This window comes from Eretmochelys imbricata, chromosome 8 (genome assembly GCF_965152235.1).
Source record: "Eretmochelys imbricata isolate rEreImb1 chromosome 8, rEreImb1.hap1, whole genome shotgun sequence".
NCBI classification, from domain to species: Eukaryota; Metazoa; Chordata; order Testudines; family Cheloniidae; genus Eretmochelys; species Eretmochelys imbricata.
The window spans coordinates 108,211,992-108,239,328 of record NC_135579.1 but is presented as its reverse complement, the minus strand read 5'-3'; the positions used below and the strand labels follow the sequence as shown (position 1 = coordinate 108,239,328).

The 27,337-nt window shown below is 58.4% G+C and overlaps 1 protein-coding gene across 10 annotated transcripts in view; it reads left to right on the top strand.

Annotated features, from left to right (window-relative positions):
- SZT2 (SZT2 subunit of KICSTOR complex) overlaps nt 1–27,337 on the top strand; it is a 71,872-nt gene that overhangs the window by 22,910 nt on the left and 21,625 nt on the right. For 6 of the 10 annotated variants that reach the window (XR_013346921.1, XR_013346922.1, XM_077825068.1 and 3 more), the window contains 31 exons: nt 1,530–1,644; nt 7,366–7,479; nt 8,973–9,170; nt 9,265–9,383; nt 9,944–10,082; nt 10,581–10,742; nt 11,670–11,874; nt 12,140–12,252; nt 12,589–12,832; nt 13,636–13,795; nt 13,879–13,971; nt 14,187–14,268; nt 14,628–14,909; nt 15,313–15,451; nt 15,858–15,974; nt 16,081–16,144; nt 16,424–16,609; nt 16,735–17,133; nt 17,233–17,443; nt 17,854–17,928; nt 18,064–18,202; nt 19,299–19,419; nt 19,640–19,769; nt 19,855–20,007; nt 20,319–20,421; nt 20,763–20,880; nt 21,305–21,416; nt 21,985–22,103; nt 22,518–22,682; nt 23,975–24,056; nt 24,740–24,790. Coding sequence is in view for 8 of the 10 variants with exons in the window: in XM_077825068.1 (XP_077681194.1) it covers nt 1,530–1,644; nt 7,366–7,479; nt 8,973–9,170; nt 9,265–9,383; nt 9,944–10,082; nt 10,581–10,742; nt 11,670–11,874; nt 12,140–12,252; nt 12,589–12,832; nt 13,636–13,795; nt 13,879–13,971; nt 14,187–14,268; nt 14,628–14,909; nt 15,313–15,451; nt 15,858–15,974; nt 16,081–16,144; nt 16,424–16,609; nt 16,735–17,133; nt 17,233–17,443; nt 17,854–17,928; nt 18,064–18,202; nt 19,299–19,419; nt 19,640–19,769; nt 19,855–20,007; nt 20,319–20,421; nt 20,763–20,880; nt 21,305–21,416; nt 21,985–22,103; nt 22,518–22,682; nt 23,975–24,056; nt 24,740–24,790 (4,510 nt within the window). In the remaining 2 variants the exon portion in view is untranslated. The remainder of the gene's footprint in view (nt 1–1,529; nt 1,645–7,365; nt 7,480–8,972; nt 9,171–9,264; nt 9,384–9,943; nt 10,083–10,580; nt 10,743–11,669; nt 11,875–12,139; nt 12,253–12,588; nt 12,833–13,635; nt 13,796–13,878; nt 13,972–14,186; nt 14,269–14,627; nt 14,910–15,312; nt 15,452–15,857; nt 15,975–16,080; nt 16,145–16,423; nt 16,610–16,734; nt 17,134–17,232; nt 17,444–17,853; nt 17,929–18,063; nt 18,203–19,298; nt 19,420–19,639; nt 19,770–19,854; nt 20,008–20,318; nt 20,422–20,762; nt 20,881–21,304; nt 21,417–21,984; nt 22,104–22,517; nt 22,683–23,974; nt 24,057–24,739; nt 24,791–27,337) is intronic. The other 4 variants (XM_077825065.1, XM_077825066.1, XM_077825069.1 and 1 more) reach the window with 4 other exon arrangements.

Here is a 27,337-nt window from a genome sequence, read left to right as displayed (position 1 = left end):
GCTGATGTGATTAGGCCCTAAGATGGTGTCCCCTGAATAGAGATGTGGACAGAGTTGGCAATGGGCTTTGTTGCAAGGATAGGTTCCTGGGTTAGTGTTTTTGTTGTGTGGTTGCTATTGAGTATTTGCTTCAGGTTGGGAGGCTGTCTGAAGGCAAGGACTGGCGTGTCTCCCAAGATCTGTGAGAGTGATGGGTCGTCCTTCAGGATAGTTTGTAGATCCTTGATGATGCGTTGGAGAGGTTTTAGTTGGGGGCTGAAGGTGATGGCTAGTGGCGTTCTGTTATTTTCTTTGTTGGGTCTGTTCTTTAGTAGGTGACTTCTGGCTCTGTCAATCTGTTTCTTTGCTTCAGCAGGTGGGTATTGTAGTTGTAAGAACGCTTGATAGAGATCTTGTAGGTGTTTGTCTCTGCCTGAGGGGTTGGAGCAAATGCGGTTGTATCGTAGAGCTTGGTTGTAGACAATAGATCGCGTGGTGTGGTCTGGATGAAAGCTGGAGGCATGTAGGTAAGTATAGCGGTCAGTAGGTTTCTGGTATAAGGTGATGGTTATGTGACCATTGCTTATTAGCACTGTAGTGTCCAGGAAGTGGATCTCTTGTGTGGACTGGTCCAGGCTGAGGTTGATTGTGGGGTGGAAATTGTTGAAATCACGGTTGAATTCTTAATGTAAGTGAACAGGAGTCTAGTTAAGATTAGGCCAATTTAGGCTATGCAATTGCTATAATATTTGTGTTTAATGGATACTAATATATATATGGTGTGGATAATACCTAGTAATAATATGAGATAGGGGTGTGTGTATATGCTAGCCAGCACATACTGGTCAACAGAGAGAAGGAGACCGGTCTGGAGCAGAAATAGATCTGAGAGTCATCAGCATAGAGATGGCTGTTGAATTTGTGTAGGTGGATGAAATTACCCAGAGATAAGGGGTCGAGGGCGAAGAGAAGGGGACCAAGGACAGAGCCCTGTGGACGCCCCCTCCCCCCCCCGGAAGGTGCAGGACTTGTAAGGACACGCTGATGGTGAGATTAGAGAGTTAGGAGAGGACAGTCACTGAAGCCAAGGGAGCCAACGGTTCAAGAGGAGCGTGGCTGATAGGTCAAGAAGGGTGAGGACGGAGCACTCGTTCTAAGCTTTGGTTAGGGGGAGGTCACAGAGTCCTCATCAAAAACGGTTTCCTGGAGTGCAAGGGGCAGAAGCTGTACTGGAGGGTCTAGGGTGGAATTGGAGGAGAGGAACTCAGTCAGCGATTTATAGATAGTGCCTTCAGTGATGGAAGGAAGATGGGGTAATTAGTTAGTGGCAAGTGGAGTCAAAGGTGGACTTCCAAGATGAGAGAGACTAAAACATGACAGTATTGTAAGTGAAAGAGCCAGAGGAGAGAGACAGGTTAAGGAGGGGATGAGAGTGGATACAAGGGAGATCAGGAGGGTTGGGATGAAGTCTCCTGTCTTCAGACTTCCTCTGCCCTTGGTCGTCTTCTGCTTGAGGCTTGTTCGAGACTGAGCCTGTGTCCCTTTTGCAGCTGTACCCCAGGGATCTGGCCTGCGTTAGCACCATGCTAACTTTCGAGTACATCAGCCAGCTATGCCAGAACAAGGAGTGGGTGTCCCTGGCTTTGGACACCAAGGCTGCTGAAGGTGAGTCAAGAATCTATTTCTGCTCTGGCATGATGGACAGAACCGGGGCAGAGCCTACTGCCAGCAAGACGAAGTTCTCAACAGCTCATTCTGGAGCTCTGACAGCTCGCTCTTACTGTCTGACAGCCTCCTGCGCTGCTCCCACAGGTCACCCAGCCTGTGGCTCAGCTGGTGAAGAGGCGGGCTGGGCTTATGAAAGCCAGCAGGCAACCTGAGGTCTTGGGGAGGGGGAAGAAATCCTTTTCTCTGGCTTGCGGAGCAGTTCTGGGTGAGAAAGAGCTGCTGTCTGTCTCCATTCCCTTTTCCTTGATTGGGCATCGTGGGTGTCTCAACTTCTTTGCAAAGAGAATCCCTCTTAGGAGCAGGTGCTCAGCTTCTATGGTCCTGAGGGTGGGCTGAACACCTAGATGGACAGCTGAATGTAGGAAGGGTTACAGACCAAACCATGGGGAGCTCCCTTGATGCTCCAGGAGGTCTGCTCTCAGGACCCTTCTGAACCTCTTTGAGCACTAAATCCCTTAGCTAGAGATTGCAGCTACCTGTCTGCGAGTCATGTTCCCTTGGCACCTCCTGATCTGGTGCACTAGCAGCCCAGGAACCTCGACTCATTTAACCTGGGTGACCATCCCTCCGGAAGCAAAAGGGAATAGAGGTGGTCTTGGAGGGCAGCACAGCAAGGGGACGCATTCCGTTTGTGCAGTTTCGTGTTGGCACTGCAGCTAGCGATGGTCCACCAGTGGCTGGGGGGTGGTAAGGGAACTAGAACAGTCCTGGAGGCTCTCTGTCACCAAGGTCCCCACAGCCGGCTCTCCTTTGTACAGCCGGGGGCCAGGCTTTCAGGCAAGCTCAGTTCCAGCATCTCCACTGTTCTCAAGCAAGCCTGTGGGAGCTCAGCTGTTCTGAAAACCTTGCCCACTCTGGAGCCACTGGCCCTGTGTTGTGTGGCAAGGTAAGCCTGGCACCGTTGGGCAGTGGGATCTACCCACCAGTCAGTGAAGGTGGGAATGAGAGTTGGGGAAGCGCCGTTCAGGCCCCTCTCCCCCGCAAGGCCGGGCCAGGGGTACCTCTTGTACTGGGTGCCCATGAATGCAGCCCCTACTTCCCTGGAGGATGGATTCACAGCTTAATGTGCTCCCTGCCCGGTTAAGATTTCCTGGTATTCAGCCTATTCTGTCCTGTCCCTCCAGGTTATACTCTTCCCAACTAAACAGCTCTCCTTCTCCAGCTTAATTCAGTCCTGAGTCCCTGCTCGCTTTTTGCGACCTTTGGCTCTCTCCCGAAGAGTGGTGGCAGCAGAAGCGTTTCCCCCTCTCAACGCAGCGATGCTCGGGCTGTGGCACTCGAGCCACAAGTGCGCTTTAATGTGTCTACTCCTTGCAACACATGATATTAGAACACGTGTGATTGGTTAATAAATAAATCAAGCTGCTTTTCCTATGTTATTAACCAATTGTAATTGGTAAAATAACATACTAGGTCAGTCACTTTGCTGTGAGAATAATATCATCATCATCATCACTCCCATAACCACATTGGTCGTTGGGGCACCATCACTGATGAGCAATCAACCAATTGTCTCCATCCCTGACGATCGTGTGTCAGTGCTTGAGTCTCTGCGAAGTCCCTTCCTGTCCACTCTTTTATGTTGTCAATCCATCTCTTCTTCTCGCTACCTCTTCTTCTCTTCCCCATACCATCCCTTGGAGGAGGATCTTGGATAGGCCAGATGATCTTGTTACATGGCCGTACCACTTCAGCTTGCGCTTCTTCACAGTCGTCAGGAGGTCTTCATATGACACAGCGCATTGGGTGATGATGTTGCAGACCTCTTCATTAGTGATGTGGTCGAAGTAGGAGATGCCCGGGATTTTACGGAAGTATCTCATCTCTACTACCTGTATTTTCTGTTCAAGTTTTGCTGGAAGGATCCATGTCTTGCACGCATAGAAAAATGGAGATGACCAATGCGCGCAACAGTTTCAGTTTGGATTCCAGGGAGATGTTTTTATTCCTCCAAATTGGCTTTAGCTTTGCCACTGTTGCTGCTGTTTGCGCAGTTCTTGCCCCAATTTCTGCCTTGGATCCTTCATCAGTGATGATTGCCCCCAAATACTTGAACTGTTTCACTGTCTCCAGCTCTTGTCCACAGACAGTGATACGTGAGCTGATCCCATCATGTTTGTTTGTCATCAGCTTGGTTTTCTCTGCACTGATTTCCATGCCATATTTTGTGGAGGCTTTCATCCAAACATTTCACAAAGTTGGCAAGTTCATCTTCGCTGCCTACCAGGCCATCAGTGTCATCAGCGAACCGAAGATTTGGGGTTGTTCGCCCCCCAATGCTGACTCTGCGTGTGTGATCTTCTAGGGCATCAATCATCATGTGCTCCAAGTAGATGTTGAACAGTGTGGGCGAAAGAAGGCAGCCTTGCCGGACTCCAACAGTGGTGCGAAACCACTCTCCTATTGTGCCATTGACAAGAACTGCACTGCTTCGGCATACAGTTGTTTAATGGTACGAATAAGCTTACGACCAACATTGTACTTCTTCGTGGTTGCCCAGAGAGCTTCGTGCCATACTCTGTCAAACGCCTTCTTGAAGTCAACAAAGACGTGGCAGATGTCCTGCTGGTGTTGTAAGAGCTTCTCACATAGAACAAGAAGGTTGAAAATCTGTTCTGTGGTACTTCTTCCAGCACGAAAGCCAGCCTGTTCTTCAGCGATGATATTCTCCGCTTGCGGCTTCAATCTGTTCAATATGACTTTCAACATCACTTTGTTGGGATGGCTAATTAAGCTTATGGACCAGTAATTTTGACACAATTGCAGGTTGCCTTTTTTTGGCAGAGTGGTGATTAGTGACTGTGTCCACATGGAGGGCCACTCACCGGTCTGCCAGATCTTGTTGCAGATCTTGGTGAGTACATCTATTGCTATTTCTCCTTCGAATTTCATCAGTTCAGCTGGGATGTTGTCAATACCTGTAGCCTTTCCGTTCTTGAGTGATTTCACAGCTGTCTCCACTTCTTCATGTAGTACTGGAAAGTCATCCACCTCTGTTGAATCTGGGCTGTCTAAGACACTAGGATCTTCATTTGTCTGGTGGTTCTGAAAGGCTCGTTTGCTATTTTTATTATTGATACACTCTTCAATTTTAGGGCATCGTTTTCAATCCATATCTCCTTGGCCACCTTCATTCCTTTATTGATCTTTCTGCCAATTGCTTTGTATTTATCAGCTCCTTCAGTGCTGTTCTTGTCTCTCAAGTTCTCTTCTGATGTCACACATTTGTAATATTTCATTTGTGACCCATGGTTTTGTCGTCTTACGATGTTTCCCAAGGATGTCCATTGCTGCCTCATTCATTACAGCATTGAAATGGTTGGTCGTTGTTTCTACGTCATCCTCTACAGCAAGCAGTGGGACAAATTTTCCGCCGATTATTGCTTGGAATGACTCTGCAGTGTTTCGGTCTCTGAGTCATTCTAAGTCAAACTTAGTTCTGGATCTGCTTTTGCAGATCCAGACTAACATGGCTACCCGTCTGATACTTGACACCATGCAAGGCACTGCATTTAGCCATGTGGAGAGGAACTCCAATACGTCTGTTAGTCTATAAGGTGCCACAGCACTCTTTGCCGCTTTTAGTTCTGGTGAACTTTGGCCTGACAATTTTCCTTAGCCACAGTCAAAAATTTAGTCACAAGGTTATGATTGCTTCCAATATCAGCACCAGGAAAGCTCCTTGTTTTAGCTCTGTTAATCCCAGAAGGAAATCAGTTTTGAACCATGATGTAGTTGATCTGGCTGTGATGTAGACCATTAGGTGCATGTTACGTTAATCTTTTGGATGCTTTATGTGCTCCTAATGTGTTTGCAAGAACCAGATTGTTATAGCTGGCAAACTCCAAAAGTCTTAATCCTCTCTCATTGGTTACTGCATTACAGAAAGGGCCACAATAATCTTGCCAATCTGCCTGTGTGTCAGTACCCACGTTAGCATTCCAATCTCCTTGTACAATCAGGATATCTTTCTTGTGTACCTTATCAATGATGTCTTGGAGCTGATTGAAGATTTTTACAATTTGCTCATCATCATAGTCTGTTGTAGGAGCGTAGACTTGTACCATTGTGACATTAAACGGTACTGCCTTTAGATGGATGGAAATAAGCCTGCTGGGCATTGGGCAGCATTCTTGATATCTTTATGCACAAGAAATCCTACGCTGTTGACATGTTTGTCCTCTCCACTATAATAGAGTACATGGCCTTCTTCCTTTAGTGCCTCTCCGAAGTTCTTCCATCTGACCTCAGATTCCTAGGAGGTGCCAGGTGTATTGTTCCATTTCGTACGTGAGTTCTTTAAACCTCCCTATTTGTTTCAACGTCCTTACTCTCCATGTGGCTGTGGAGGTGATATCTCTTCCATGGATCCTCTTTGTTGGGGTTACACCAGTAGTATACTGGTTGCATCTGCCCTGGTGGGAGACGGACGGCGTGGTCATTATTAAGATGGGCTGCGATCAATCTGGTATGGACATGGTTGACTTGCTCATCATATGATGTGTCTTGGGCAAATTTCTAACCTGGCGGAGCCCATCCCTCTCAGGCAGCCCCCTTTTAGTCCCCTCTTACGCCATGCAGGAGGAGCAGTGGGCCTATTCTGTCCCCGGACGCACAAGGAGGAGAATATATACAAAATGTAAAGTATTTCCCAGTCATACTGTTTAAATATGACACTACAGCACTATAGTAAATGAAACAATGACTTCACTTGGCTGTGGCTCTTTTGGGTAATGCTGGCTGCTACTTTGGCTCCTGAGTCGCTGAGGTCTGAGCATCGCCGCTCGACAGGGTCTCACTGATTTTCTTTCAAGAGATAATTGAAAAAGTGCGTCATGCTCTCCCCTTCCTCTGTAACAACTTTCCTTCCTCCAGGCCACAGCAGACAAGAAACATCTGCATTTCTCTCTCCCTAACCTCGCTGCCTGCCGCTCATCCCACCTCCTGATCTCTCCATCCCGTCTTATCCCCATCCCGTGCATCGTCTCCCTCAGTGCAGAAAAGCCAGCTCCCACCTCCATTTGGCCCTAGGTGCCATCCTCCAGCCCTTTTGTGGTTTGTCCCCTGCTGCCCCTCACGCTTGGGTGGAGATCCCTGTAAACAGCCCCTAAAGGAACCATTAGCCTCCTGCAAAATCTGCTCTGCCGTCTACAGCCAATTGTGTGATGAGACCGCTGCCCGTCTTGCTGACCAATGCCATGTCTCTGTGGCCATCTCTTGCCCTTAGGCCGGCAGCTCTGTGGGACAGGGGCTGTCTCTTTGTTTTGGGTTTGTCCAATGCCTAGTGTCCTACTCAAGGACTAGCACTCCCAGCTGCTACGATAATAGAAACAATTAATAATGAATCCTTGGCTTTAGGTGCCACTACGCAGTGAGCCACAAAAAGAACAGGAGTCCTTGTGGCACCTGAGAGACTAAAGCTCATGCTGAAATAAACGGGTTAGTCTCAGGTGCCACAAGGACTCCTGTTCCTTTTGCGAATACAGACTGACACGGCTGCTCCTCTGAAAAGTGAGCCACAAAGGCGCCTTCAGCGCTGTGTGCATGTCTCCCAGCCTGTGCTGCTTCCAGCCACCTGATGCTGTTGCAGCTCCTGTGCCCCTCCCCTGCTCAGATGGGCAGGGAGCAAGTGCCTCATCTCCCTTGTTCTCCTTGCAGGCCCCGACATGGGGGCTGGCTCCCATGTGCATGAGATCCCATTCCAGTTCGGCCTCCTGAAGCTGCTACCCAAATGCCAGCAGATTGAAATGTTCTTCCTCATGCTGACGGGAGGTGAGCACTGACATTTGTTGGAGACAGGGAGAAGAGTGAAAGCCTAGGGAATGTGACTCCTGAGTCAGGCATTCATTGTAACCACACTCCTTTTGCTGCAGAGTTGTTAGCAGGGAAGCCTTCCTTGTTTGACACTCCTTTCCACAGTGTTGACTGCGGTAACCCTGCTTTTGGGGAAGAGAGGAGGGCTGGATTTGCTGCTGCTTAGTTAGTTTGCTTCCTTGAAAATGAAGCCAGACGCGCACCTACAAAGGGGAGAGAAAGGAAGAGCAAAGGGAAAATGCAGCTGCTGTCTCTCATGGTGGCTCACTTGCAGTCTCACTGCTGGAGAAACACAAGCACAGCACAGAGACTAATCAGCACCCCAAGCGCTGGCAAACTGGTGCCACCCTCAAGCCGTTCAGGGAATTGCTTTTTGTCGTCTTTCAGGCTCCCACAGTGTTGCAAAATATCCAGTCTTGGCCGGCTAAGCCGGACTCTCTTTAGACGAAGGGCAAAGGGCCAAGGGCCAGGCACAGGAAAGAGGAAATAAGGTGGGGGACGAAAGGGAGGGAGAAGGGGCGACAGCAGAAACTAATGCCTCACGTCCCAGGTGGTGGTTGGAATCTAGCTGGAGCTGAGGTGATCTGGGTCCCCCTCTCTGGCCCAGTCTGGCCAGGGCAGCTCTTGGGATCAGGCCAGTGAAGGCCCATCAGTATCGCAGTGGCTCCTAGCATCCCAGAGTGGGATGGGGGGGGTCTTTCAGCCAGTACTCTCAGGACCCCAAAGCGAGGTGATGGGTGCAGTACCCCAGCCGGTCATCATTTTGTTCACGAGTTAGGTCTAATTTATGACACACCAGTTCTGTTCCATCGATTTCTGTCCCACAGTCCTCCAGCAATGATCCCGACGGTCTGGGGGTGGTATCAGCAGGCTGCCTAGGATGTGGGCTGTCTCCCTTCTGTACCTTTTCTATTAACATTGATGTAGGTGATTGGAATGTTTTATAAACTTTCATCTGTTTTTGCACCATTGACCTCACAGCTCGGGGAGGCCCCCGGGCCCCAGTTATTACAGCAGGGTAGGGGAGCTGCCTCCTCACCTCCCTGCAGCAGTGCCAACTCACGTCTCCCACCCCGCATGCCCCAGCTGGCTCCTGCAGCCCCAGCGTCGCTGGCGGAGACGTTGGGGGGTTGCTGCTGCTCCTGTGCTGGGGTCAGCTTGGCAGCAGCTCTGTTTGCTAGTGCCAGGCCTGGGTCTCTGTGCCGTCTTGTGGCTTCCTACCTCTTGGACCTCGTCTTCAGCATGGTTCCAGGACCTGGTGTGGGTGGGTGCAGAGAGGTTTGTGTGGCTGATAGTAGAGGGCTCCCTCTCAGCCTTGTGTAAACGTAAAGGGAAAACCTCACCAGTCACGTGCAGCTGACTCCTTGCTGTGAGCTGCCTGTCGGGAGGGGTGCTGGGACAGTAGCTGGCTGGAGGGGGTCCCTGATGCTGGTGGTTCTTTTCTGGAGCAGAGGATGATGCGACGGCCAAGGACTCTTCGTTTGCACCCAATGAAGTGCTGCTAGACTTCTTCCATGGCTGCCTGCAGCACTACCTCAGCGACCGGGAGGTCCCCTTGGCGGACTCAGATCATACAGCCTTCGTGGAGCAGGTCTTGCAGCGGGACCGCGATGGCCACCTGCCCCCATTCACGCTCCCGGTGATCCGAGGTAAGGGGCCGAGAGCCTGGCAGCCGGAGATGTGAGCAAGGGGGCCTTTGGTGCCCTGCACCTGGGCTCCCCTCCTCACAACCTGTCTCTTCAGTTCCAGAAGAGCCCCTGGAGGCCCCTGCGCCCCTGGAACAGCAGGGTCCCTCTCTGGGTGCTCACCCTATTGGCAGTAGCGCTACCAGGGACGTGAGTGGCTCCACAAGCACCCTGCAGGTACCTCCCTTGGCTCTGTATCCCTTGTGCTGCTGGGGCCATGGGCCCCCTGCCCCGAAAGCTCCTGAATGCTGCCCAAAGGGGAGCTGCTGGGGCACGGCCCGAGCCCTGTGACGGGGCTGGGGATGGAGCGCTGAAAATCCAGCCCCTGTCTGTGACGACCCACCAGCGTCTCTTGGCTGCCCAGGGGCTGGGAGAAGCGAGGGCCCCGCTCGGGGGCAGGGACACAGAACTGCCCCAGCTGGCACTGCCCATGGAGAGGGCAGCGAAAGAAAGGGCTGGGGATGACCCAGGACAGGAGCGAGGCTGAGGAGGGCCTGGGGAAGCTGGCCCCATGGCCACCTGTGCTATACCTGCAGTGACGGGGGAGGCCCAGCCTATGCAGCGTGCAGCAGTGCGGATCTGAGCCAGCTGCTCTGTCAGCAGGTCAAGCGCGTGGACGCAGAGGCTGCTGCACCCGAGGGCCAGGCAGCCCCCCTGGGGTGTTTCTGCTCTGCGTCACCCCTCTCTTGCCCTGGGGGCGTCCCTGCAGTCTTACCCCCGCTGTGCTCTCTCCTCAGAGCCTGTGCAACGCAGAGCTGCCGGAGGCCGATGTGTCCCCGGCCGATGCTGCTGGGTGTCTCCTGCAGTGGCGATGCTATGCCAAGCTGGTCAGTCCACAGCACCTCTTCCTCACCTTCCTGCCAGCCACCTTCCCTGGTGAGTCTGCCCCCGTTGAGCCAGGGAACTGAGTCCGGCGGCAGCGGGAATGCTGAGTGACTCTCTGGGCGGGGACAGCCTTCCAGCTATGTGGGGATGGGCAGAGCTCGAGGCTGAGGGGCTTATCAATGGGCCTCTTGCAGCGCTCTGGGACCAGCCTGGCTGTTGCTTGGCTCCCGTGTGGAGCTTTGGCTTTCCCCAATTTATTGCAACCTAGTTTGGGGCATGCCTTGAGCTCCCCACCCCGCCATGGGGGTGGGGGACCCGAGTGAAGCCCCCTGGGGCTACCAGGGGTGGAGGCTGGGGCGGTTGGCAGGGCGTTCTCTGAGGGCCCTTGCCTCTCACAGGAGGTGGGTATTTAAAGGGTTGATACCAGTTACCCAGGGTGAGCTACTGAGTTGGCTGGCCCTCCAAGCTGCCCTTGGGGTGCTGGGCTGGCAGCAGCCACCGCCTGTCGGGATATGTGGGAAGGGCCTGACCTCTCCTTTCCTTCTCTAGACGTACAGAAGCTGATGGCTTGCTCTCTGGAGAAAGCCCTGAAGGAGGACAGCTCAGCAGGAGAGAGCCTGGACCCTGCCTGTGGGGAGCCGGGCAGAATGGGACTCGAGGAGGCAGCGGCTGCGGCATTCCTACCTACTCTCAGTGTAACGCCGGCCAATGGTACTGACCCCTGGCTCCCCACCCCATATGTTCTGTGGGCAGGGGCCATTCCTGAGCTCAGGAGAGTCCTTCTCTCCCACTCAGAGTGCTTGCCATGGCCAGGCAGGCCAGAGGCTTGTGCACTATGTGCTGCTCCTGGCTCAGCCCGGCGTGGCTGTGCGGTATGCCCGTCCCCTGATAAGGGCATGGGGAAGGGCTGAGGAGTCCCCAGGCAGCATAGCTATGTATGCAGTCAGCACCCCTCCAGAGGGGCCGCTCCTTGGGAAAGGGATGTCTGCTAATCTGGCCCACAGGCTGCAGACCAGGTGACTCTGCCTCCAGCAAAGCAACGGGGCTTCCTCAGAGTGCAGCGCTGGTGCCAGACAGACACCAGCTCTTCTGCCATGGAGGCCCCTGGACCTCACCCAGACCCTGTCCCGACAGGCTGTTCAGAGTGTGCTGTGTCGCTCTGGTAGCGTGGACCGGAGCCACTGCTCCTTGCTGGAGATCACAGCCCCCACAGGGCAGGGGAAGACACAGCACTGCGGGCGGGGGGTGTTGGAGCCCCATGCAGAGCCCTGGATATTGAAAAGGGGAGGGGGAATCAGTTGGCTGGCTGGTGTCTGAGGAGCGGAGGGCCCATGCTGCTGTACAGAGCCGTGGCAGGGGACAGGAGTGGGAAAGCCCTGGGCCAGCTCCCAGGGAGCTCAGCCCAATATGGTCTGGTGGGGAGAGACTAAGGGAAGTTACAAACCGGTCTCATGCTCCCCGTGGGCCCGAAGAAGGGCTGGGGGGCATGGGAGCAAGACGGGGGGGCGGTGCTCTTGGGGAAACTGGCATACTGAGCGGAATGGGCAATCTAGTGAGGAAAGGGCAGTCCCAGACATAGTGGCTGGTGTCTCGGGCTGTCAGTGGGAAACGCTCCTTCAGGGCGTCTCTCTTCTGCAGAAGCAGGCCAGGACGCAGGAGAGCTAGGCGCTGCCCTGCGGAAGGATGTACGCATCTCCTTCAGCCGCCAGGCCTCACAGCCCGAGCTGAGTGAGTGCCACCGGGTCCGCTGCCCCATCTACGTCTATAGCTGCTCCATGGAACTGCTGCGGGAGCAGATGGTCAGCCCCCGGACACACCGGCCTCCACGGGACATCTTTTTCAGGTAAAGCCAGCTTCCCTGGCTCTGGGCTGGGAGCGCATCCTCCTTGGGGTGAAAGTGCAGGGAGCTCAGGGCTGCACAGTCGAGTCTTTCCTGTGCAGGATGCTGGCTCCAGCCTTGCCCTAGTCTGCTGGCATACTCCTTCTCACTCACAGTGGTGCCTGTCTGCCTGCAGGAGCTTGTAGGCTGGCCATGGCCCGGCCTGGCCCTGCACAGATTACCTCTTCCTCCAGCAGGGCTGAGTGGTGATGCTGCTGCTCTTTTCCAGGTCCCAGTTTGTGGAGCGCCCCACAAATGCCACCTGGTTAGACCACAAGCACAAGGAGCTGGTGAGTTACTGCACGCTGCTGCAGGAGCACTCGCACCAGTGCTACGTGAAAGGTAAGGAGAGGGGCATGGCAAGGCGCTGTGCCCTGGCATGGAGGGGGCTGAACCAGGGCCTTCCTAGACGCCACTCTCTGGCGGGCGAGGGGGGTGCACTCTCTTCAGGAAACTAGTTTCTTGTCAGAGTTGGCTTAAAGCTGTTCCCGCATGGCCCCTTGGGGCCCAGGTCTGTGGGCATAGCTGTGGGGAGCTCAGCACAGAGCGGGCACTGCTTGCTAAGTCCTCTCATTGTGGGCTTTCTGAGCTGCCTGAGTAACCTTGGCCATGGACTCCCTTCCCACCTCCTGCCCCGCTGGACACAGCCGTGCACTCAGCCCGGTGTTACACCCACAGGGCTGTTCAAGAGCCTGCAGCAGTCGCATAGCATCAGCTCCCAGGACCTTCTCACAGCCATGGACTACTGCGAGGAGCTGCTGCAGGAGATAGACATCACCAACTTCCTGCTGACCCTCTGCAGCCACGTTCGGGCCTTCCGCGAGAGCCACCGGCACTTCCATACGCACCCCAGGGCAGCCAGCCTGGAGCAGGAGGAAGAGCCGCTCTCCAGGGAGAGAGGCGTCCTCATCTCAGAGTCTAGGTAGGAGCCATCTGCCACCCTTCCCATTGATTCAGGGAAGAGCTGTGAGCTCCTGGGCCTTCATGGGTCATTTTCACGCAGAGGAGACACAGCGTCATGGAGCAGGACGGCTAAGAAAGTAAGGCAGCATTGGGTTGGGGGCTGCAGTGTGTACTGCCAGGTTCCCTCTTCCTGGTGCTGCCAAGGGGTACGGTGCCCAGGCACAGAATGGCACGAGATGTCTGCATGACAAGTTCTGTGGCTGGTGGACTTCGTGCTGAGCCAAGGTCTGCGGCATGGCTGCAGGGCCCTGAATCCCACAGGATCAGCTGGTTAATACCCGCTGTGTGCAGAGAGACCAGCCCCAGTCAGCACTGAGCAGGGACAGTGTTGCACTCTGCCCACTTCTCCAGAGGCACCAGCCCTCCCCCGTGTGCCTGGACTCTGTGTCTGTACCCAGACCCCGATCTGGCTCCCTCTGCTCTCCTGAAAGCCTGGCAAAGGCCTGGTATAGACACAGCTGCCCCCCAGCCCTTGTATAGAGTCCAAGGCCTGATACCAAGCTGCTGTCTCTCTACTCTTCTTCCTGGGTCCTACCCCCCGGGCTTAGCAGAGGGGCACGGTACCCAGCAGGGCCTGCGTGGCAGTCTGGGTACCTAGTGGAGTTGGCTGCCATGGGCAGAGGTGTTTTCCGGCACCTTGGGCTGAGTGGGTTATAGGTCTGTTACTGGCTAGGGATGGTGGCATTGTACCTGGAGGTGACAGTGACTCTGTTCATGGTTCGTACTGTGCCCATCTGGCTTGTATGCATGTGGCCTCGTCAGTGCGGAGATGGAGGACTACAGCGAGCAGGACCACGGAGGTTTCTCATGCCCCACTGAGGAGCCCAAGATCAGCGCCAGCTGCTGCCCGGAGTTCCCCCTATCCCTGCTGGAGAGTGGCCAGCCCTGCCAGGTGCACCCCAACCTGCATAAAATCATCCAGGTGAGGGAGGGGAGCAAGCATGCAGTGAGCTGAGGCCAGAGGGGGTCAGTCTCACATTCACAATCTCCTTTCTCTCTCGGCAGGAGAAGTTCCTGGAAATCGGGAGTTTGCATTTTAAGCCAGTGCTGTCGAATCCTCATTATTTCTTCTACTGTCCGCCCTGTGCCAAGAAAGAGGTATGTGTGTGGGGCGGGGGCTTGGGTCCCTGTGCCTGGTGCGGCCCCAGTGCCCTGGTGGCGGGACAAGTGAACTAGGCTCTGCCAAGGGGGGAAGTGCTATTTGTCTTTCCCCAGGTCTACCCTTTGGGCGTCCACTGAGCCCCCGGGGCGCTGGAGCAGCCTGCCCTGCTGCCCAGCCTTTTGACTGACACGAGCTTGTTCCCCCTGCTCAGGAGGAGGCCTCCCGGGACCAGGCAGACAGGAAGGGCAGCGAGGACATGGAGGGGTCGGAGGCTGAACTGGCAGCTGAAGAAGGTAACTCTTTGTCCTCCCTACAGAGTGCATGTGCCTGGCAGTAGTGCCGGGGGGGCTGGACTCCACCACGCTTCACGGCCGGGGGAGCTTGGCTGGACTGCTCTTAGTGTTCCAGCGTAGCTCTGGGAGCAGTGTGAAGATCTCTCTCCTCTTTCTCCCGCCCCGGCCCACACACACACACACACACAACTGCCGTAGCTGTACGGGCAGAAGCCCTAGTGTAGCTGCAGTTATAAGTGCGGCTCGTTGGGGGGCCAGTCCTGGCCATGCTGACACTGCTGCTGTGAGCTGCGTCTCCACTAGCAGGGTGATAGTGCGGTTACACTGTGCTAGAGTGGAGCAGCCCTGTGTATGCGCAGGGACCGTGTCGGGCTGCGGCATTGCCACGGAGAGTGACCCAGAGCTGGAGGTGGAGTATCGGGAGAAGCTGGAGAACGAATTCCTAGACGTGGGCTCCCTCTCGGACTCGAACACCGTCAACCACGACGACGACTCGTTCAGCGTCCTGGGCGGGGACTCGCTGAATGAGCAGGAGCTCCTGGAGCAGGAGATGCCACCTCTCTTCATGCACCTGACCTGCTCTGTGAAGTTGCGCAGCCAGCACAGCTCTATGCCCGTGCGGTCGCTGCCCACCTGCCTGGGTAAGAGCGTGCCTGCAGGCGGCCAGGGCTAGGGCCTTGGCTGCAGCCTGAGCTGAAGGGTTCCAGCGGGGAGCCTGGGTCGATGCCAGGCTGCTGGCTGGGTGAGCGGAGCACCTTGGAGCACAGCGCGCTCGTTTCTCCCTCTGCCCCAGAGGCTGCTCGCTTGAGGCAGGTTCCCACCCAGGCTGGAGGCCAGAGCTCTCCCAGTACCATGCTGGTGCCATCAGCCAGCCAGCCCTCCTGGTCCCTGGGAAAGTGGCTTCAGGGTGCTCCACAGGAACTGCAGAACCTGGGCTTCCCCTGCACCCCTCAGGGGCCTCTTCCACCTGTCTGAGCAGGGTGGAGTTTGGCACAGGACCCCCATGCCAGCCCCTTCTCCTGACCTCCTGGTGTCCTTCCTCAGGGGAAGTGCTGAGCTGCCTGGAGAGCTGCCAGGCTATGGCCAGCATTGATCTCAGCGACCTCTGTGTGACCCTGGACATCTTCGTGCTGACTTTGCCGCTGGAGATAGAAGGTGTAAACGCTGACCTTCACCACAACAGGTGGGTGTGGGGCCGGGCTGGCTCCCCTGAACTGACCCCTCCAGACCAGGGGCTGGCTTCCCCAGCCCTGCCGATCTATAGACCAGGTGCCCGGCTCCCCTAGCCCTGTCGACCGGCAGACCTTCAGACCAGGCACCCAGCTGGCCTGACTCTCCTGAACTGTGACCCCTCCAGACAAGGAAGGTGGAATTCCCCCCTCGCATCCTGGACCCTCCTGTAGAGCCAGACTGTCCTGATTCCCCGTGACGTGGCACCAGGGTCCCTGGCTATGGGAGAAACAGCCCTCTGTTCCACAGCTGCCCAGCCCTAGCCTGGGGCCCCTGCACTCTACTGGAGCCACCTCTGTGTGGCTCCTGCCTGGGGCTCTGGGGCTGCTGTCCCAACCTGTGCTCTCTTCCCATGGCAGGTACACGTCTGAGAGCAGCATCTCCTTCGCCCGCTCACCCGGGCAGCCCTCCTCCTTTCGCTCGGACGAGGAGCTCATGCACAACCTGGAACGGCTGCCGTCTACGGGAGGCGAGAGGTATTGCACCCTTTGGCCTGGCAGCTGGGCTGGTACGCTGGACACCATGCTAGGCTGCAGTGCAGGGGGTGCGGGAGAATGAACCCTACTGTTCCCTCTCTCATAGGCACCCAGCGCTCTCCAACCTCCCAGGGGTACACAGACAAGCTGTCGAAGCCACCATGAATGAGGTAAGCCCTGGCTGCCCTGCCTGGGTCACCGCAGAGCCGCCTTCTCGCCCAACCGAGCGTGTCCCAGCCCGGGGACCAATGCTGCCTGCAGCAGGCTGCATACTGGCTGTGTGCTGCCCAGCTGCTGGGGCAAATCTGTCTGAATCCAGCCAAGGCCTGGGGTTGGTGCAGGAGGGTCTCTGGCCACCAGTGGGCGTGGCTGGGGAGGGAGATAGAGACCCAGGATGCATGGCAGGGAGTGTGGGGACAGGTCATCCAGGTCGTGTCCTTGGCCCTTAGATCCGCTGGCTTCTGGATGATGAGATGGTGTCTGCCCTGCGCCGTTCGCAGGCGGTCAGCGCCTCGGTCCTGGACCGGGTCGCCACCCATGTCTACAGCTCCCAGGGGCGGCCCAGCTGCCACAGTGAGGTGGTGCCCCTGCAGTTTGTCTTCGGGCCCGAGCACTCCTTGGAGAAGTTCAGAGAGGTGAGAGCTCCACGGCCCCTGCCGATGTGTCCCGCCCCACCCCCACGTGCGTGCCCAGTATGCTCTCTGCTCTGCGCAGTGGCCAGCCCCCGTTCCAGCACACTCTCCTGGGCTCTGTGTTGCAGGAGTTCCGGAGAATGACCCTGCCGGGCTACGTGCTCAATGCAGAGGGCTGCGATTACCACTACGTCTCCGTCAGCCGCCTGCGCCCCATGGAGACCCTCACCAGTACTGTCCACAGCCTGCAGCAGCCCCCACAGGCGTGGCCGAGCCCCCTAGAGACCCCTGCCAGCGCTGTCCCCAGCCTGCAGCGGTCCGCGCCAGGAGGAAGCCCTGGAGCAGCCCAGAGCCATGTTGGGCAGGAGGGGAGTAGCGAAGCAGATGCTGAAGGCCTCCAGCCAAACCATCCAATGCCCTCCCTGCCGCAGGGAACTGGGGGCCTCTGGGCCTGGCCAGTGGGTGAGAGCCAGTTTGGGCCAGATGTGGGAAATGCACTGGGTGAGAGCGACCAGATGCAGGATGAGGTGAGAAGGATGGATGCTGTCTGGATGGTATGGGGGAGCTGAGCTTTGGCAACCAGCCCCGGGGGTGGGTGAGTAATGCAGTCCCTGGTTTGGGTGCAGGAGCCAGAGGAGGTGCTGAGGCTGGAGCAAAGTGGAGTGGTGGAGCAAAGTGGAGCTGTGGGGCACAGCTCGCTGGAGGAGGCAGCCCGGGAGATGACCCCCCTGACTCCTCCCCACTCTCGGTTCCTGCCCTTGTCCTCGGAGAAGGGGAGTGCTGAGAAATCGCCATCTACAGCGATCCTGTCTGACTCGGGGACCCAGGGCAGGGAAGGTAGGAGCCCTGATGGGGCTGGGCAGCATGTGCTGGGCTGGAGCCTACGGCATGAGAGCAGCTTCCTGGGTGCTGCCTCGTGGTCCCTGCTTGACACGGGTGTTCTGCATCGGGAGAGCCCTGCTCCTGGGAATGGGGTCTCTCAAGGCCGTCTGCCTCCCCCTTTCCATGCCAGCCTGGGGGGTTGGTTCTGCTTGTTGGCACACGGAGGTTCATGAACTGGGCTGTGCTGGGTGTCTCTAGGCACACAGGCCGCTCCAGAGTCAGTCCCGGGCCTGTCACTGTACCTCCCGGAACCCTGGGCCTGTGCTGCTCATCGGGTGGTGTGATGTCCCACCCTGTGGAGTCTGGGAGCGCAGGTCTGTGAGCTGCAACAAGTGCTCTGCTAAGTGCTCCCTCTTCTCCCGCAGGCGCCAGTAAGCAGCGTCCCAGCCGAGTGCAGAGTCTAGTGTCAAGCCAGGGCAGCATGGACTCGGATCACTTAGGTGAGATTCTCCTCGGCAAGGGCAGGCAGCGTGGGGCACGGGACTTGCTGGGGCGCTGGGCTCCAAGGTGCCGGCTACCGCTCTGGAAGGAACCGGGGGAGGGCTGTGTTCACAGGGCCCGTGTTTCTGCGGCAGGTTACGATGGAGGGAGCAGTGACTCAGAGTGCGAGGAAGCCCTGATGAGCGACCATGACCCCAAGTGCCCCCTGATGCCAGATTTCTGGCTCATTGTAAAGATCCAGCAGGACCGGGTAGAGGTGTATTCTCACACACGGTAATGAAGGTGCTGTGCCAGCTCCCATCTCCACACCCCCTTCCTGTCACTCGCATTGGCCCGCAGACTTCTCCTGCTCTCTGCCCCCAGTGCCTTTGCTCCCTTGTCACCTGCTCCCAGCCTTGCTCGCTCCTTGCATCTGCTGTCTGTCTCGGGGGCACCCTGGTTGCCCCCAGCCCAGCACTGGGGTGTTCAGGTGCCAGCCATGTCACATGGGGCACAGGACACAACAGCCCCTGTCACAACGCTCACGACCTCAGACAAACAGCTGGGTGGTTCGTTCTCACGTGTGGCAGGGTAAGCTGGGCTAATGCTGCCAATCTCTGTGAGCTGAGCTAGCTGGGGCTTCCTGTCGCTCTGCCCTTCCAGCTGCCCCCCCAGCCATGGCCGTGGCCAGGGGGATTGGGGCAGGCACCTAGCCACTCATGGGAGAAGCTGCCTTCCTTGCTAGCAACTCTGCTGCTCCCTGTCTGGAGCCTGTAATGGCCACACACCCCACTCAGCAGGACTCTGCGGCCTCTGCTGCTCCCAGCCCCTCCCCACTGGATCCCACTCGCTCCCCTCTGCTGATCCTTCCCACAGCAGACGGAGTCCCCCTGCACCTTCGCCTGCAGTCTGGGTCGCGGGGTGCGAGTCTCCGTCCTGCCCCAGTATGCCTGCCCCAAGCCTGCTCCCACAGGTTCTGAGATCCCCTTGTCTGCCCTTCTCTCCAGGACCCCCATGTGACTGCTCTCACTCCCAGCCCTGCGCCCCAGTCCTGGGTCTCTGCTCTCACAGCCCCAGTTCACATCTCCCTGCCAAGGAGTGATTCGTTGTCTCTCCCTATGTTGTCCTGCCAGCCACTCTGGCTGTTGCTCTTTCCATTGTCCAGGCTTGGGGTCCTGACTGGCTGTCCTCCCCTTCCATGCATCACACCACTCCTCTCTATCCCTCTGCCCACTGGGAGACCAGCCCTTTCTGCCAGCTTTCCCCCGTCCCTGCCAGCTGCCAAGGACCTCCCCAGTGCAGCTGGGGCTCCCAGGCACTGTGCCCATCGCTGGGCCCCGTAGCCTGTACCCCAGAGGCCTGCTGACCTCCCTCTCTTATCCCCACGAAGCAGCCCAAGTGCGGAGCAGATGGCGATGGCTGAGGCCGGGAAGGAGCCGGCCGAGGAGTGTTTGCGTCTCCACCAGGCCGTGGTGAGGAAGATTGGCGAGATCTGCAGGGTTGTTAACCAGGTAACGTGGCTCCTGGGGAGGCTCTGGCGCTTTGAGGCCCAGCCTGGCTCTCGAATGAACAGGGGTTCCTGGGCTAGGCCCAGCACCCAGTTCCCTTCTGTAGCACCAGTGCAAGGAGGGTTCTGCAGCCCTTGTTCCGCCTGGGCCCTGTGTTCCAGCGTTGCTTGCCCTGGGGCCCGGGCCGTGGTGAGCCGGCCTGAGCCCCCCATGTCTGTTGCAGCGCTTGCTGCTGCAGGACCTGCACGACAGCCACGTCTGCAACACGCTGCTGGTGGCGGAGAGCGAGGAGGACATCTGGAAGAGCGAGACTCCCTACAATTCCTACCGGCAGCGCGCCCAGCCCACCGATGGTAAGCCACTCTCCTCCCCTGCTGCCAGGCAGGGAATGGCCTGCAGCCCCGGCATGACCAGAGTGCCCTACTCTCTGCCCTGCAGATTACTCCACCGAGGAGAGCTACCAGCCCCGTGACTACCTGGCAGCCACCATGCAGTTCATGCCAGGTCACTTTGCCTGCCCCGTGGTGTGGAGCACCCTCATCCATGTGCACTCCCGTCTCAAGATGGGGCCCAACATGGGGGTCTCGCGAGGTGCGTACCATCGGGGTCCCCTCGCTGCCGTAGGGACCGACTGCCCTGCTGACACAGGCGGGCGGGCCCTGCCTTTCCCAAGCGTCCGGCAGGCGGGAGTCTGAGCGGTGCCTGCGGAGGCCCCATGTCTGCACCGGGGGGCAGAGCGCTCAGTTGGGCAGCGGGCTGCAGAACAGAGCTCAGTGTCATAGAATCATAGAATCATAGAATATCAGGGTTGGAAGGGACCCCTGAAGGTCATCTAGTCCAACCCCCTGCTCGAAGCAGGACCAATTCCCAGTTAAATCATCCTGTGTCCTGTGTCTCTGCAGCTATCCAGGCGCTGCGCTCGGTGCTCAATGCTTTCTGCGTGGTGAACAGGAAGAACATGTTTGTCTACCAGGAGCGATCCACCAAGTCAGTCTTCTACCTCCGGTAAGGAGCCCCCTTCCCCAACCCTGCCCCTGGTCGCCTTGTCCCTAGGCCGTGTCCCCATCCTGGGCTATTGCCCTGGATTTCTGGGCTCCTTGGGGCAGGGACGGTCTGTGTCTGGGCAGCACCCGCAGTGACTGCACCATTCCACCGGGGTGCCAGGCAGACTGGGTCCCTCCTGCCCGCTGCTGCCTGGCCCTCCACACGGAGACCTGTTGAGCCTGCAGTAAAAACCCCACTGAACTCTTGCTCCTTTTCACTGACACCTTAATGCCCCAGGCCCCACCCCCTAGGGCTGAGGCTGCTGCCCCACACTTCTCCCGTCCCTCTCTCCCTGTGCCCAGACTCTCTGAAACCACCCACAGCGGGAAGGCGTGGGAAGGGGAGAGCATCCAGGGCTGTGCGTGCCGCTCGCTGGCTCTGACGCGCAGTCAGGAGCCCATTTACACAGAGGATCAGACAGTAAGTCTGCAGTGCTCTCTGTCCATGCGGGATCTGGGGCAGCTCCTCAGGGTTGTGGGGGGCGGGTCAGTGAGCCCAGCATGGGCACGCAGTGGTGGTGGGCGCCGAAAGCCTGGGATAAAGGGAGCAGCCCCATTTCCTCTGTGGTAGGCAGTCATGGGTTTGTGAGGGGGTGCATGTGGGGCATGGGAGGGTTGGGGGGTACAGGTGGGGGAATTACAGGCAGGGCAGGGGGCAGTGTGGGGTAGGGGGGTTGTGGGTAGGGCAGGGAGGTATGTGGGGGGAATTGCAGACAGGGTGGGGTAGGGGGGTCGTCTGAGCAGTGGCAGGTGCTGGACCTTGCCAGAGCTCAGTGACTCCCCAGTAGTTCTGGGTGGGGCTGTGGAAGAAGGTGTGTCTAGTGTAGCCCCGTTGTTCCCCCCAGGGCTTGCGCTCCTCCCTAGACACAGCCTCCTGCCGCAGCGCGGACTCTGCCCGCCCTGTGGGCCAGGTGGACAGACACATCCAGCTCACGGTGCATGGTGTCGCCCCAGCAGGTGAGTCATGACCTCCGGGGAGGGGAGGGGAGGCACAGGATCGATCACCCCCTACCCTGGGCAGTGGTGTGGGAGTGGCAGGGTTGGGCTGAGGTGCGCCCTGGGCGGTGGGGGTGGGCTGGGGGTAGGATCGCCCCCAGGGCAGTGGTGGGGGGTGGGCTGGGGGGCAAGGTTCTCTGCCCTGGCTGTTTTCTGAGCAATGCCCCAGGTGCTGGGGCTTGGAGTCAGCAGCTCAGTGTGGCATGGGGCATGTCTCGGTGCAGGGGGAACAGTTTCTCCCTTGGCTGGGCCCTGTTCTCCCCTTGCCCCCTAGCTGTCCTGGTCATTGATGCCAGATGGCCCCAGGGTCAAACCCCACATGCCATGTGCGGCCCAGACAGTGCCATGCCTCCCCTGGTTGGTGCCAGGGCTGCTCCACCGATGGGAGAAGCTTGCTCTGGCACGTGGCCTCTCGGGGTTTGCTGTGACAGGCGGGTGCCCTGCTTGAGGGGTGGGGCAGGACCTCCGGTGGTGGTGCCCCGATGAGCATGTTGTCCTGGGGGCTGCTCTCACCTCTGCTTCTCCCCAGGGCCCGAGATCACAGACGAGCTGGTGAAGGTTCTGCGCAGGCGTCTGGATGAAGCCACTTTGGACATCATCACTGTCATGCTGGTGCGGAACTGCAAGCTGACCCCGGCCGACGTGGAGGTAACGCTTCCCCAGGGCCTGCAGCCAGCTGCCCTGTGCAGTACAGAACCTGGAACCAGATCCATAACCCTGCTAGAGACCAGGAGCCCCCAGTCCAGCTGCGCCTCTGCTGTCCCCCACCCCTGGGCCAGCCTCCCTGCCTCTGCAGGGAACAGCTGAAAATCAGCATCCACTGCCTTAGGCTGTCTCCATGGCCAGGGTGTCAGGCGCTGGGGTGGCACAGGCCCCCTGTCAGGTGTCTGAGTGCAGACCCCCTATTTCAGGCCATCTCTGGAACAGGGTGCCCATGAACACCCCTTGTACGTCTGCTGGGTCCTCAAGGGTTCTGTGTGCAGCAGCGCTCGGAGGGGCCTGTCTGACGCTGCCTTTCCCAGGAGCGCTGTGCCCAGGGATTAGCAGGTTTCCTCTTCACAGTTCATCCAGCCCCCGGGCTCTCCGCCCACAGAAGTCCTCCAGTTCACTCTGCCCTCTGCCTCTCTGCCCTGGCTCCATGCCGTGGCCTGTTACCTGCGCCAGAACCTGCTCATCTTCCTGCACACCCCCAAGTACACAGACAGCAACGTTGAGCACCACTTCAAGGTGAGGGGCTGGGGCCCTGCGTGCGGCCATGTTCCCACAGTGGGCTGGGGGGTGGTATGAGTGCAGGGCTCAGACTGGGTAGATGCCACCTGCTGCAGAGGGTGCAGTCTGTGGCTGCCTGGCTGCGCTTATGGGCAGTGGTGGAGTGGTCCAGGCTGACCCTCCGCTCTGGAGCCTGAGAAGAGTGAAATCCCACCCAAAGAGAAGAGCCCTCCGGGAGCGGTGGGTGCAGGCAGCACTGCCGGGTGCTGGTGCCTTACCCTGCAGTCACCCCCCACTTCCCTACTGCACTGCACTGGGCATTGTCCCCACGCACAGGCTGATGCCCCACAGAGCTAGCGCTCTGCACAGCAAAGCGCAGCCAAGGGCCGACATGGGTGGGGAGGGGGTTGAGGCCCTGGGGTGGGGGGGTATGACCTAGAGGACAAGGAGGGTGGGGAGTAGGAGGGGCCCAGCTGCAGCACTCATCTGTGTTTAGCTAAGCTGATGGTCCTGTTCCTGGCAGTCACCATGGAGACACCCCTGCCACGTCTGTCTCTTTCCATTCTGACAATGCCCGTGGCTCTGTCTCCTGGCCCCACTGAGCCAGCACTTCCGGCCAGCCATGCCACACCTACAGAATGAGCAGGGCTGCTGTGCCAGCCTCCATGTGGGTGCTGAGCCTTCCCCTGGGTCTGCTGGGCTCCAGCTTCCTGGGTGTGCTGCCATGTGGCTCCAAGGGCTTCATGCCTTTAAGGAAGGCTCAGACTCCGGAACCCAGCCTCTAGCTCCACCCACTCCACAGCAAAGCGTGAAGGTGGGGCTGGCCGGTGGTGGAGAGTTCGGCGCCCGCTGACCCCCAGCAGTGTGCTGCTTGGCTGGCAGGCTGTCTGCTCCCCTCTCCTCCAGCTGTGGGGCCTGGCAGGTTGACAGCCATCTTAGGCAGCTCAGTGTCCCTGGCAGCCTTTCTGGACTTGTGGCTGAGGGGGTGATGCCACTAGCAAGCAAGGCAGGTTGCTATGCACCGGCCCAGGGCCCATTGAGTCCCAGAGGCTGGTAGATGATGAGGGCCGAGCACGGAGGGCAGGGCTGAAGCAGATGCCATGTGGGGCGGGCTCAGGGTTAGCAAGGGACCTGCTCATGTGGCTGGAGGCAGAGCGCTTACAGTGGGTGAAGCCACGCTGGGCTGGCATGCGCCCGTCCCTGGGGACAAGGCTCTGCTCTCCTGCTGATGTGGCTGGATCCGCCTCCCATCGCTCAGCGGGGTGCTTACCCTGGCACGCCCTTCACTCCGCTCCGTCTCTGCTCCCCAGCACTACGTCCAGCAGAGTGGCAGTCCCGACCTAGATCTCTACCTGTACAACAAGCCCGGTGGCCAAGGCACTGGCGGCAAAGGTACTGGGGCGCTGGGCTCTCCAGCATCGGGTGAGGGGCTGAGCAGCAGGGAGCTGCTTTCTCGTGCTGAGCGTCCCACAGGGAAAGGAAGGCAGCACGTGCCCTGTGCGCAGAGTGTGGATTTGGTGCCGTGGGGATCATCTGTTCCCTGGGGAGTCCCCCCAGGGAAAAGCCCCGCCGTGGCCGTTGGGCCCAGCACAGCTTGGAGAGGGTCCCCTGCCCCATTCCTTCCGTTGGAGCGGTGTTGCTGCAGTGCAGCTCTGGGCTGGCTGGAGGCTCCTTGGACATGGCCGAGCTCCTGCGGCGCTGTTCCCCGAGGGCCCCAGTGCGCCCTGGTCACTGTTCAGCCAGCTCTGGGGTGAGACGCAGCTGGGTTCCAACAGGTAGGAGGGTGTGGTGACCCTCAGGGTTCAGGGTCCTGGGTGGGGAAGGGCAGGTCCGCTGGGTGCAGGCGCCTGGCAATGGAGTCCCTTGAGCACTGTAGGCACCTGCTCCTGAGGATTTGTTATGGGTGCAGTGCCCTGCCCATTCTTGTGGGCTGTTGGAGGAGAGCTTGCTCGTCCTGTGCTTGGAGCTGGTCCCTTGTGCCCCTCCTGTGCTGGGTGGTGATGTCCCTTCTGTGTCTGACTGTGGTGAGGCTGGCGTGGCCCGCGGTGCCCTCTGAATGCTCTTCTGTTGTGTAGGAACCATGTCGGACCTTGTGCAGCACCTGTTTCCGCTCTCCCACTTTCAAGGTAGCACCTGTGGTTCGTGTTGCACTGAATCTCTTCCCCTCCCCCCACCTGGCCCCTCTTTGGTTCCTGCCATGGACTGGTTGGGTTGTATTGTGGCTTCAGCGCTGGCTCGTTGTGTGGCTGTCTGTGACTCCAGGCTCCCTCTTCCCAGCGGCCTGTGGGGTCAGTGAGCAGGAGGCTGCTGCTGCCTGGGGCCATGACCCTCAAATCCCCTGGAGAGAGTGTTCTGCTCCTGGCTCCCCCCGCCCCCTAGCTCAGCCCAGGGAGCTCCAGGGCTCTGTACAATGGGAACATGTCTCCTGCCACCAGGGCATGCTGCAGGCAGTGCCCACAGGGTACAGGCTCCCTCCATGGCTGCGTCCATAAAGCTGTGTGGGGTCACCCTGCACCCCAAGACCCAGGTGGCTGCATTGGGGGTTTATAGTGGCCAGCACCCCTGGTGTGATGGGGCTGGATGGAGGGGATCCGGTGCGAGGGGGCTGGGTGATTGCTGCAGTCTGGCCCGCACTTCCAGTGGGAACGGGGACAAAGGAGGGGACAAAGCCCTAATCTCCATCAGTGTGGGTCTGGGTGGGAATCCTGGCAGAAAGTGGGAGGACCATGATCTCGGTTGCTGCCCGTCTAGGCTGTGCCCGAGAGTGGGAGAGTTTGCAGTTTCAGCTGGGCCTTAAACACCATCACACCAGCAATGGTTAAGGCTATGATTTTCTTATGGAAGTCAGGGAGTCCCTGACTTCACGAGACCTCCATGACTTCAGCCTGCAGCAGCTGGGAACCTCAGGGTCCTCCCGCGGCATGAGGCAGCAGGGGAACCCCGAAGCTCCCATCTGCTGTGGGTGGCAGTGGGCAGCTCTGAGCTGCTGCAGGCATCAGGCCCAGCCATAGTGGGGCCCCCGCAGCTCCCAGCCACCATGCCCAGCGTGGGGACCCCGCAGCTGAGCTCCCCTCTGCTCTCATAATGGGACTGGCAGCGTTGGCATCTGGAGGAGGAGCGAGCCCCCTCCAGGCGCAACAGTGGGTCTGCTCTGGTGGACACCAGCCTGTTCCCCTGCTCTAGAGCATTGTGCCTGGATCCTGGCTGGCCTCTCGTGCTGGGGCAGCCCATGGGAACCAGCCATCTGTCTGGGGCAGGCACTCACGGGGCAGGCCTGGGGAGTCAGGCAGGTCAAAAAGCTGCACTGCTAGCCCTGCCCCAGGGAGGGGGTAGCAGCCCTCCTGCTGCAGGCAGACAGGGACCAGCCCTGGCTACTGTGTCCCATTCAGGTGTGCGTGCGTTCGGGGGATGGAAGGTTCAGGAGTCCCAAGGAGGACTCGTGAGCTGGAAAGCCTGCCTGGTCAGGAGAGACTAAAGGAGCTCAGTGTGTTGGCAAGAGAGAGAGAAGGGGTGATTGGAGCATGTCTGAGTACCTACCTGTGGGGCGGAGCCTCGTGTTCGGCTAGCAGAGGGCTCTTCAGGCTGGCAGACTGAGGCCGAACGGGATCTGGGGCGGGATGCTGAACTAGGCAATTCAGACTATAAACAAATTAAACTTTGGACGTAATTAGCCATTGCTCTAGCTCAGACCGAAGTTCTAGGCTGGATCCAAGAATCCCAGGAGAGATTGTCTCTGGCCTGCTATGTGCCTGGTCAAACTGGATGATGATCATAGTCCTCAATGAACGTCTCTCAGCACCCACCTTGCTGGGAATCTGCCACCGACACTTCAGGGCATGTCCTGGGAGAAGGGCAGGCTGCAGGGAACCTATCTGAGCACTCTGCTGCCATCCCAGACTGCAGAGCTCTGACATGTGGGCGCCAGGAAAAGGCACCACCTCAGCACCTCTCTGGGCTGCCAAGGTGGGCACTGCGCTCTGGAGTGTGTGTAGCAGGGGGCATCACTTGCTTCTCTTCACCTTCCTTTGCGCCCCCTCCCCGCAGGGGAAGTGGCCCAGCACCGTCTGAGGTGCGGCACTAAGATAAAAACCTGCCGTTCTGCTGACTCCTGCTCTGCTGGAAGCTTCCCTCCACCCCCTGGAAAAGGAGTCGCTGCTTCCGGTGCTGAGTCGGGGCAGGCCACGGCCACCTGCTGCCCTCCCTGTGTGATGGGCAGCCCTGGTGACCCACTCTCCCAGCTGGGTTGCTGGCACCCTGAGAATGACTTACTGCCCTCTGCAGGGGAGGGGGTTACCCTCCCGTGAGATGGATTGGGGCAGGGCCTTGGCGGTCCCTGTGATGGCCATTGTTGCTGGCATGTAACTGACACACACAGCGCATGGGTCCTGCGCGTGGGTCCTGCGTGCGTTCGTGTGCTAGCCGCTGTGCAGCGACTTGCCTGTCTCCGTGCCCTTAAGTGTCGGTTCCTGGGCCGCCTTGCGCATACTGCCCCTAGGAGGAACCTCGCCCTTATCCCGCCAGCTTCCCCGCACCCCCTCCCAGTTGCCAGGGCCCTCCTGGTGGCCCATGGGGAGCCAGCTCTCTCTCCAGAGACACAGCAGTGCGGGGACCCCACGCAGGACAATGTGCAGTGGACATGTTGCTCTTAGCCTCCTTTCCTGCACAGGCCTTTC